Genomic DNA, 12,389 nt, shown 5'->3' with positions numbered 1-12,389 from the left:
AAAACACAAAAGAAAAACAAAATACGCAAAGCATGCACATCCACACATACGTTTTGTTGTTTTTTTTGTCAAAAAAACCCACACAACCAAACAAAAGTTTAGTTGTATAAAAAACAACAACAACGCCAAAAGAAACAAAACACAAAAAAAAACAAAATACGAAAAGCATGCACATCCAAAAACATACGTTTTGTTGTTTTTTTGTCAAAGCATGCAATACATTGTATTTTTTGATGAAATTTTCAGAGGTTGTCTCGGATTTTTGCTCATATCTCCGTTATTTATGGACGGATTTTGCTGATTTTAAATAGCAAAATTCTCGAAAGTATGTCTGACAGAATTGTTGAAGATTTGGATCCCGGAGATATCTGGGGCCTTCAGAAAATTGATTTCAACAGACAGACAGACGGACATGGCTTAATCGACTCCGCTATCTATAAGGATCCAGAATATATATACTTTATAGGGACGGAAATGAAAAATGTAGAAATTACAAACGGAATGACAAACTTATATATACCCTTCTCACGAAGCTGAAGGGTATAAAAATAATTGTATTGACGAAAATGATAATTAATATGACAATTGATTTGCCGTAATTTTTTTCTGTGTCAAATTATAGATTTGGTACAAACAATTAAATTAAATAAGTTGGAAATAGAAGCAAAACAAATCAAACCGACGTATCCTAAGGAACTTTAAAAATTACAATTTGCAATTGTTAGAATTGAATTATTATTAATGGCGTTTTCTTTTGCAATTTTCTTTTATGTATCTTCTAAATGTTGTAAAAATATGTACAGTGAGTGTCACTCAAAATCGTACAACATATTTTTTTTAAATATTATGAAATTATACAGGCAATAATAGGTAAATATATAAAAAATTAAAAGTAATTTTTATTTATTGGAGCAAAAAATATGTATTTCAACAAAAAAGTTAACAAAACCTCAATTCCTTAAAAAAATATTGATGAAAATTAAACAACATCACAAAATTCATATTTCACTTAAATTCGTACACTTATATTAAATTATAATTAAAACTTTAAAAATTAAAAAAAATATTAATATTAAATAATCCTAATACTTTGTAGGGTATCCTTTGCTATTTTTAGTGGCTGGTGCGATTTTAAATGAAGCGTTGATATTCTGGGCACTGACAGTGTTACCCAATTTTTTTATTTGTAGATAAGGGCAATTAAAATTATACCATATTTTCTGATAGGTAATAGCACACACAATATAAAAATAGCATTTTAAAATATTTCCAAAACATCAACTTTCTAAAACTAATGAATAAAATTTTACTACGATGGTGTACGATTTTAAGTGACATTCACTGTATACAAAGTGCTGCATTTCTAACTCTTTGATAAAATTGAGGGTGAAACGTGTAGCATATCTTCGGGGTTTTAGGGCAGCATTATTTGAAAAGAACACGTTACACCCTTACCAAACTACAGAATTCTTTTAAAAGCGTTCAACAATTCATAATTTATATTTCATTTAGAAATTGATATCTATCTTGTGTTTGATTTAGTCATCCAAAGACTTAAAATGGATCTCATACTTTAGGTTCGGTTAGGTTAGGAAGGGGTGTACACTATGTGCACTTCCACTCGGAGACCTTGTGGTCCATTGTGATTCCCTTCAAATAGGTAGACTCATACTTTAAGTTCTTTTGTTTTTTATTACATAAGCTTTTAAAGCATTTAATTACAATAAATAATTTTATTTTAATCAAAATAAACTTTTATTTTGTTTAAAAAGAAGTGGTTTTATTGCAGAAAGTACATAATTTGTATATAGTCCAAAATGTGTATCAGGATTCAGTTATAATCCATAAAGTAGCTTAAAAAGAAATTCGCTTATAGTCCAAATTCGCTTATAGTCCACAACTACAGTTGCACAACTTTTTTGGGATAACCGTCGCCTAATATTAAGCCATCGCCAAACTCTCCATTTTCAAATCTGGAATAAATGTTGGAGTTTCTAAAAATATTCGCATCATGTGCTGAACCTTGCCAACGAGCCACAATATTTGTAATTTTAAGATTTGCATCGCACGTTGTCTGCACATTCAAAGATAAAAATCCCTCCTTAAAAGAAACAATTTTAAATTTTGGAATATAATTGTTGAAAGTTTAATAAAAACCTAGGGAAGAAATTTTTATATTTGTGCAGTCTATAGAAGCATTCACTTTTGGAAATTTTGCGATTTGCTAAAATTCTATTTTTGCATTTTGAAGCTCAACATCAAATTGTGGAAATACAATATATTGGTCCTTTAACATCGCAATATAGTGGGACACACGAGTAACTACTTTGGAAATTGTTGATTTTGTTACTCCATTTAAGTCACCAATTGTCATCAATATTCCCCAGTTGCATATAACCTTGAAGTTATTAAAAGCATCTGCTCTTCTGATAACGCATTATTCCTGCAAAATTCAGTTAATAGATTTGGTAAACATAATTAAAAATACAATTACCAATTCGTTGGTTTTTTAATGTGTGGTCCAATTAGTTCTAAATCATTATACGTGGATTGTTTTGTTAAGCGAAATCTATGAAAGAATTTTTTTTTAATTTATATTGTTACGAAATTGTACTTGAATTCAAATATAACGATTTTAACGGCTGATTTAAAAGTAGCATAATGCTTTCAAGTAACAGTGCTGTAAAACTGTAACATATCTGTGGGCATTGTTAAATAAAAGCTTTCAGTTGATTTGATTGTAAGTTGGCAACGCTGTATTCGAGTTCGAATAATCAGTTAAAGAACATTGTAGAAAGTACACCACAGATGGCGTATGATCTAGAATATTCGAACTTTGACAGTTAAAGAGCTTTCTAGATGGTAATGCAGTGTTATAAATAGTGGCAGAGGTTGCAGTCGTTAGTGAGTTTATCAGAGTCGCTTTTCGAATAAACATCATCTAAGTGCCTTAAAGTGTGTTGTGTTTTTCAAGTAAATTCGTGTACGTTATAAATTGTGTCTGTTATTCTGAGAATTTATAAACGTGTATAAAAAAAACATTGAGTGGCTATTTAATTCTGTTGTACATTTTAAAGAAATAAAGAGTTGTTACAATTTTTAAACTACTAAACGGCTTTTATTTGCAATCAAAAGTATCCGGTTTATTTAAAGGAAGTAAACCAGCGTTTTGAAAAGGTTAAAACGTAACAATATGTATATAGTAGTTAAATATATTCAATTCATTAAATTTTAAATTTTTCGGTATAAATATTGTATTCTACATGGTTAAGACATATACAAACTTTTGGATTACTGGACCAAATGGTTCCGGAGATACCAGGTCATTGTGGGTGGTGGGCGTGACCGATTTTATTGAAACTCGGCATGCGATCTTTGTTTGTTTCCGAAAATGTATGTACCAAATTTCTGCGAAAAAATCGATTTGAATTGCATGGGTGGTATGCGGTGGGCATGGCCGATTTTAATAAAACTCGGCATAAGATCTTTGTTTGTTTCAGAAAATCTATGTACCAAATTTTTAGACTTAGCAAAAACTTGCAGCCTATATTTGAACTTGACATAGATAACAACCCATTTAAACAAACTATGTAAACAGTTAACCGAGTCCGGTCGAATCCACCCTACTTTTATTCCACACAAAATCTAAAAACTAAAAACCTATCTAAAAACCCTTTCACAAAGGACATTTGTTCCACTGTTAAGCATTAAAACATACAATCACAGAACTCAAACTAATTATTTTTGTTTAATACATACCCTTTAATTAAAATGAAATCACAAATCTTATTAAAAAATTAAATATTTAATTTTTTGCTGTCAATTTTGTTGAAAAGAGCAAAAAATAATTATTGCACTTGCTGAAACATGTGTTAAGTTTGAACGCTTACAACTGTGCGAATATTAGGAACAAAACAAGAAAAAATCCGTAGAGGTTTAAGTTTTCAAAAGTGAATTTTAAAATTTCGCTAAAGCGACGCTAGATTGGGTATTTCGGCCACTGTGCTTCGGTATAAATGCAGAAATGATTTGGGCGTGTCCTTGTTGTTCGTATCTTTCTAACAATTGACATAATTAAAGTTATTATGTGTTTGAATCACTTAAATCCTCATCACCACTAGAATAATCCATTTTTTTAAATGTTTGTTAAAATGTCGTAAATTTCTTTTCAATTGTTGAATTGTTTATTTTATTTTTTCAGCTGTTTGTATTTTGACATTTTATACTTAGGATGAACTCACCAATGATGCTCAGTTAAACCTAGATTATATATCAAATAAACAATAAGTGAGAAACACAATTTTTAGTTTAAGCGAAAAATGTAGATTATCTTTAAAAATTTTATTAAAAATTCGTATTCAAACGCTTCAAATAATGAGTAAACAGATGAATACCTACCATAAATTCTTCAGTCATTAGAAATTTGAGGGTTATTCCAAATATGAAGAAAGAATAAAATAATGTTTTATAATTAGTTTGTACGATTTCTTCATAAACTCAATAAATTGGGTGCAAACGTAGGTCTCACCAAAATTTCAGTTTTTTGGCCGGGTGATCACCTTCAACGGCGCTACGTGCCACACATCTTATGACTTATACGAATAAGACACAAATCACAGTGACTCTTAAAGCCAGCATAACCCATGCAATCGGTCAAATTCAGCCTGATTTATGCGCCAGAGTCATGGAAAATTAGACATTTCGGATGCGCGACACCCAGCGAAGCCGCGGTGCACGAAGTTTTATTCAAACATTTTATTGAATAAAATTAAGAAACCACAAAATTTAATAAATTGCATTTTAAAACTTTTTAAAGAAACTATGTAATTGATTTAATTTTTCCATTTTCTTTTAATTATTGGAAAGATACAGTAAAACTTCGATATAACGAACCTCGTTATAACGAAAAACTCAATATAACGAATTGTTTTCTGAGTCCCTTGAAAAAACATCTTTATTGCTAAGTTTTTCATGCAAAAATGCACTATAGTTATAACGAAGAAATTCCGAGCCATAAAACCTCTATATAGCGAAGTATTCGTTCAAAAGCCTCTCTATAACGAAGAAAAATTAAATGTAAAGTAAAGTGAGTCCCGTTACAAAAACAATGAAGTCTAAATATGTATGTTTGCAACTGCCAATGTAAAGCCTCTATATAGCGAAGTATTCATTCAAAAGCCTATGTATAACGAAGTCAGACAAAAGCAAAATACAATTTTAAGCAAAGTTGCGTTATCAAAGTGTGCTGAAAGTGGACACCTAACTAATACGTCACAAATCTAGTCAGTTTTGTTTAGATTCTTGTCAAAATGAGTTCATTAAAGCGTAAATCAATTTCTATAGGTGAAAAGATTTCCATAATTGATGCCGTTGATTGTGGTGAAAAATCTAAGCAAGAAATTGCTAAACAATTTAATATAGCGCCGAGTACTCTTTCTACATTTTTAAAAAATCGAGAGATTATTTGTAACAATAAATCTTTAAAGTGCAAAATAATGCGGCTTGCTGAATATGAAGATAATATCGCTTAATGAAAGACCGTTTATATACAAAAAATAATATTAAAGAGAAAGTACCACAAATAGTGTTAATTAAATGATAAAAAGTAATTGAAACAAATGTGCAACAATATTTTTGGTCGTTATTTAAAACTAAAAATTTAATTTCGTTGTGATAAGGTTTATCGCTTGTTTTTTTGATAAATTAAAGTGCATTGTACTGTTGTGGTAAATTATAAATTAAAACTATCTAATTATTAAGAACCACAATATTATATTTCACACAATTTGTGTGGATGAACGCAGTCTAGTAAACCTCAACATTTGTTTTGGATATTAGCTAGAAATAACTAATTAAGTCAATTTTTTTCGAAACCCGATTTTATGTTAAAGGCAATTATCAAAGTTAATTTTTGTATAAAAATTTTAGATAAAAAATGATATACATACATATTTGAATTTGGCTGTTTTTCAATACCAAATTTATAATGACTATCTAACATATGTATTTAAACCTCATGAGGATTATCCGGGAACCTATCAATGAGGATCGAAAATTGATATTGTAGAAATTACAAATGATATGACAAACTTATACATATAAACCCTTATTCCTCATGGATATGGATATAATAAATATAACTACTAAAAAAACATTTGCCTAATTCGCAACCGAATTTGTATAGTTTGAAGATTCGAAAGAATAAGTTCTTAATTCCATTTTAGAAATCAAAATTCCGTTAATGAAATCATTATGATTTAATTCGTAGGCTTAATTCCTTTGTACTTCAAATGTATTGAATTCATTTGAGAATTCATTATTTATATAATTTATTCTTTATTGAATCATTAACATTATCTTGAATTCAATCCATTACACAAAAGATTAATAAAATTTATTGAATGATTAAGTTCAAGGCGAATTTATTGTACAGGTGGCGTTGATATTACAACAAGTACAACATAGCAAAAACAACATTGTGTTTTATTGTTGCTTGAGGGGCAAATGTGTCAAACAATCAAAAATTTGTGAAAACAAACAAAAATAATAAATTTAGTAAAAAATAAAAATGTAATTAAGCCTTGTTATAGTATTTTAAAAATGGTATGCGGTGCAAAATAAGAGAACTCCAGGCGGGCAGCTTCAACAAGATGTGCCTCCAAAGAGGATGTGCCTAAGGCCTGCGAAACGCAAAGTGGTCCGAGCAAACTATAGCTTGTCGGGAGAAGTCCAGACTGCAAATTTTGCTCCACTTAAGCCGGCGGTCATCACTTGGAACGCGAAAGAAGCTACCGTTTCCCGGTTTTTTTTTTTTTGCATATGCAGCAATAGTTGATTTTATTTTATTTTCACAAAAACAAATTTCAAATAATTTAATTTTTAAAGTAACATTTTTTGAAATTGAAAATGTAAACTAAAAACAACTTTTGACATAGAACAAATTCGCCTGTATACAACTTTTGACAAGTCGACCCCAAGGCGAAGAAAAAAAATAGATCAGCTGTGCTGTTAACGCCACCTGTAAAGTAAATTCGTCTTGATTAAGTTTGTCTTAAATTCAAATCTATTAGACATTCGTAATTCAGCTCTGGGTGGAGGAAGAACTCGCGCGTCATTGCCATTATCGTTTAAGGGCAATCAGGCCGTCCTTTTTTCGCTGCCTTCGAGGGATTGCGTTTCACTCGCATTGGTTGATGGTTGGCGTCGTCTAACTGTACCGCGTTACGGTTCTTCGAAGTTTTCACATTAACCACATGCATTCGTTTTGGTTATAATTTATAACCTATAATTTGTCGTGGTGGAGTACCAAACAAAACTCAATTTGGAACACTGGTGGAGTACCAAACAAAACTCATATTGGATTTTGGTGGAGACCATAAAACTCAGGAGTTGAGTTCGAGAATTCCGGCTTCCTATACGAAGGTATAAGTCGATGTGGTAATTCCTGGAGGAGACTCTTAAAGGGCGTAAGCCAGATTTGCTGATGGCGGTATTTTTAGGCCAAATTTAACTTAAAGGAAAACAAACAAACAAACAAATCTATTAGAAAAAGGCAATTTTTGTCAAATCATTTTGTAAATGATTAAAAACAATAAAATAAAAATATTTTCATTAAATTTGAATTAATCAAAAAATTTAATATATAATTCAATAAATTAATTCAACGATGAATTAATTATATTTAACCTGCCTTTACAAATGCAAGTAAATTGATGAAATTTGAGAATAAGTATTATTATCGAAAATACATCGAAATGCCTACAAGTTGCTTGAGTGTTTGTTTACACTGCAAGTAAAAGTTTATTTTGTAAATGTTAGCGAAAAAGAATGATGTTTCCAAAAAGCCACAAATATAAGAAAATTGCAACAAATTGTATAATAAAAATGTCTGCAATTGCTATTTTTAAGTAAATTTGCGGTTTGAAAGCATTTATAATTACAATAAATTTTTGTCTCTACAACTTTATTTATAAAAACTTATATTTTTTACGAAACTGATACACATTAATGGGTACTATTTTCTTTTACAAATATACATACATACATAAAATAAGTTAAAACATGTAAGAGAGCTATATTCGGCTGTGCCGAATCTTATATACCCTTCACCAAATTCTACTTCAAAATACAAATTTTCTATCCCGAAGGTATCTGGCTTAATCGATCCAGAATATACATATATACTTTATAGGGTCCGAAAATTATATTGTGGAAATTACAAACGGAATGACAAACTTATATATACCCTTCTCACGAAGGTGAAGGGTGGTATACAAATTTTACCACCATCTAGTAAATTTTTCTAGAACTATTTATTGGCAACTGTATTTGTCTTCACATGTATGAAAGTGTCGAAAATCACTGTCCAGCTAAATTCAGTAGTTCTAGGAGACAGTCCCGAACCCAAAGTATATATTTGGAGTCTGCCAAGTGATCAGACATTACTGACAATTACTGTCTATAAGGATATAAGGGATACATTGACTACTACTTAACTGCTGGGGCCTTTAAATGAAGCTATATAACTAGATGTTGGAATGGATTTATGGAATGAATGGCTGACATTTTTAACTCCGAATTATAGTTCCGAATGGTATAGTTGTATACAGCCCTATAAGGAAGAGGGAAAACTGCATCAGCTGTTTTGGTTCTGATATTTTATGAAAACAAAAGCATTTTTTTTTTTTTAATTTTGTCGCCGGTATTTAGAAAATACGGCCGTAATATTAGAATTGAAATGTTCAGTGCGGCCTTATGCTTGCGTAAGAACTTTGGCACAGTCCATTTTCAGTAAAGTTTTTGCACAAGTGGTGGGCATCTTGGAAGCTCATCTTTGTCTGGTCTGAATAAAAATGCCTCGAACAACAGAAGGAAAATGAAGAATGTTTTTTTTTGCTGGAAATCTTCGAAATTTTGGCAACCCCAGGCCGAAGTTATTTCCACCTAATATAGATTGTTCTGTTGGTTAAAACTATTATTGTTTGGACCTACAGCTGGAGAGCAAATTTTGTATTGCTTTCAGCTGGAATTTTGTGTTTGGTCACTGCATACCTATAATTTAAATAAATTAATTTATTTTATTGTTAATTTTTTAATGCAAATAGATTTTTTTCCATTCAGTGCTGTTTTTATTTGGTGGACCTAGTGTACACATCTTCAGATCTTTGTCAGAACCTTGGAAATTTCCGGATTCTCCTTCGTCAATGACAACAAATGTTGCACTTGGTGTTAATTTGTACTTTTTTTTACCTAAAAGAAAAAATTTTAACCCCTGTTTCATATATTTTACCTAAATACTTAAATTTTTGAATGACATCCCTATAGCTTGGGGAAAAACTCGAAAGAACTGTTGATTTTTTTTTACCACTTTTTCTCATATTCATAACACATATGTATGTACTAGGGTGATCGTCCCGGTTTTTAATAACCGGTTTATTTGGTTAAGTCGTTTTCGGTTTTTTTGAAAAGCTCACATTTCGAATATCGAAGAAACCGGTTTTTTCTAAAAGTTTGAGTTTTAGTGTATTCAAAACTTTAACTTCAAAAAAATAGATATTCTCCAAATCGTTTAAACTGTGTTTTATTCTCAAGAGATTATTTTAACCTTCATAAGGGCTTAAATTTACTGAAGTTAACGATCTTCCAAATTTTTTTTGGACAATTTTTTTTAAACCTAAAAAAGTCAAAAAATATGAAAAACTACTCACTTTTAGAAAAAAATAAATTTTAATTTCAAAATTGGTCAAATTGGACCGTAAGACCTGTAAAAATTAAAAAAGTAATCAAAATTAAATAATTTTTTGTTATTAGAATACCTGTTTATTCTTTATCATAATTATATGATCTCTTTTTTCTTTTATGTTTTTCCATGAACTATTTTCATTTTAATAACTATTATTTTAATAAACCTTTTTTTCTTCTTTTAATCAAAAAAAAAGCGGTTAACCGGTTATTATTAAAAAACCGAAACCGGTATGTTAAAATAAATTGCTTTGTGAAATTATAAACTAAGATTAAAATCTATTCGATGATTTTAATCTTATAAGAATATACGGCTGAGCATTTCACGAGTTGTAAGATAATGCCTACATGAGTCTCATGCTTTATTAAATACCAACTCTTTAGATAATCTCTACACAAATCTCAAACGATTCTCTCTACGATTAATGTTAGCGTCTTTCGCTGTGTTGTGGAAGAATCTCACAGAAGAATCAACTGCTGAAACAGATACTCCCGTGCAAGGATCTTTTGTGATTAAAAAATGCGCTCATCGACGATCAAAAACGCATTTCATGATATTCCCAGTGGACTCTTCGACGATTGAAAATGCTAGCTGGGAATTGATTGACTCCGAGTTTTTATTAATTTTTTAACTAGACTACTTGTGTTTTTTGTTTGCTACTGCTATTTGTAGTCTAGTTTTTTAAACACTGCTTTTATCCCGGCGAATTTTTTCCCTTTTTAGAGTTATGAAAAAGTGGAAAAATCCTACGGAAATTTTAAATCATAATAAAAAGAATGGGAAAAGAGGAAAATTTCCCGAGGAATTTTTTTTTTAATAGGACTGCTAATTTTTCAATTGTTTAGCTTTAAAAAATGTGGTCGGTTGTAAATCTGATAATTGTATTTCGAAAGCGTTTTCTTATTAATGTTATTTTCCATTTTACTAAGTTTAACAGAACTTTACAATACATTTATGTTACGATTATGCGAATGTGGCTTTTATTTTGATTACATTCAACATTCATATGAATGATTCTTCGTACGTTGTACACGAATAAAATTAATCTATTACAAATATTCTTTTCCCTTTTCAACAATTACATAAATAGTCCATGATAAATAGCTAAATGTTTCAGTTTATATTACCAAGTCAATCTAAAAGTTATAAAAGAAAAAAACTTCTAACTAGGAAATAAAATGGAGAATTTGAAAAATAATGAAGAAATAAAATTGTTTCAGGAATATTTAAGAATTCCTAGTGTTCATCCAAATATAGATTATGGTATGGAAGAGTAATAGAAATAAATAATAGTCATATTTTTAATATATATTCAATTAACTATTCAACTGTTAAAGAACCATGCATCAAGTTTCTTAGCAGACAAGCTGAATCCTTACAACTGCCCTATAAAATCATTCACTTTGATGAGAGCTTAAAAACGCCCATATTTATTGCCTCCTGGATCGGTAGTAATCCAGAATTACCATCGATTTTAGTAAATTCTCACATGGATGTAGTGCCTGTCTTTGAAGACAAATGGACACATCCTCCATTTGCTGCGGACATTGATGCTGAGGGAAGAATATTTGCCAGAGGTGCTCAGGATTGTAAATGTGTTGGTATGCAATATTTTGCCGCCATACGTTCTCTAAAGAAATCAAATATTCAAATCAAACGAACCCTCCACGTTCTCTTTGTGCCAGACGAAGAGACTAGTGGAGAATATGGCATGTACAAATTCAGTAGAAGTAAAGATTTTCGCGATTTAAATGTTGGATTCGCTTTGGATGAAGGCTCAGCAGCAGATAATGACGAATTTGTCGCATATTATGCGGAAAGAAGCATATGGCGTAAGTCTTAGATTTGAACCTATTGATTTGAATAGCAATACCATTAAAATGTTTACTTATACTCTTATTATATACAGAAATTAATTTTAAATTCAATGGACCTGCCGGACATGGTTCAATTTTGATGGATAATACGTCTGGTGAAAAATTAGCTAATTTCCTAAATAAAATTATATCATTTCGCTCAGCCGAAACGAAACGTTTGAAAACAAATTCAGACTTGAAAGGGGGTGATGTGACAAGTATAAACTTGACCATGTTGAAAGGAGGCGTTCTACCCAATATTATACCTAACCAATTGGAGGCCTGTTTCGATATCCGCATTGCGGTTGATGTAGATCTCAAGGAATTTGAACAACTTTTGCAAAAATGGTGCGCTGAAGTTGGTGGTGACATTGAATGGGAATGGATTTTTAGATGTGATACGGCTCCACCCACGAAAGTTGACCAAACCAATCCGTTTTGGGTTGCTATTCAACATACTTTTAATAAAATGTAAGAAATTCTTTAAGCATTTTTGTATAATTAAATTTAGTTTTTAATGATTGTTATTACTTATTATATTGCAGGAATCTAGTATTGGAAGCTCATGTTTGTATGGGCGGTACTGATATTCAGTTTTTGCGTGAACTTGGAGTACCCTCAATTGGCTTCTCTCCCATGAATAATACGCCAAAACTGATTCACGATCATGATGAGAATATTAAAGCTGACATTTATTTACGTGGCATTGAAATCTATAGTCAAATTTTAAAGGAGTTATTGAATTTATAAAACTTTTTAGCAAATAATTGTTGTATTATTATTATTTACTT

The 12,389-nt window shown here is 30.5% G+C and overlaps 1 protein-coding gene across 1 annotated transcript; it reads left to right on the top strand.

Moving 5' to 3' along the window:
• The first annotated feature begins 10,920 nt into the window (after positions 1-10,920).
• Positions 10,921-12,348, top strand: LOC135958610 (aminoacylase-1-like). The gene is made up of 4 exons (XM_065509506.1): positions 10,921-11,005; positions 11,080-11,574; positions 11,652-12,069; positions 12,144-12,348. Exons 1-4 carry the CDS (start codon positions 10,921-10,923, stop codon positions 12,346-12,348), a joined length of 1,203 nt encoding a protein of 400 aa, XP_065365578.1.
• Positions 12,349-12,389: the final 41 nt, after the last annotated feature.

This window comes from Calliphora vicina, chromosome 4 (assembly GCF_958450345.1).
Source record: "Calliphora vicina chromosome 4, idCalVici1.1, whole genome shotgun sequence".
Lineage (NCBI taxonomy): Eukaryota > Metazoa > Arthropoda > Insecta > Diptera > Calliphoridae > Calliphora > Calliphora vicina.
Note: the sequence above shows the minus strand (reverse complement) of the source record. Positions and strands in the feature narration are given on the sequence as shown.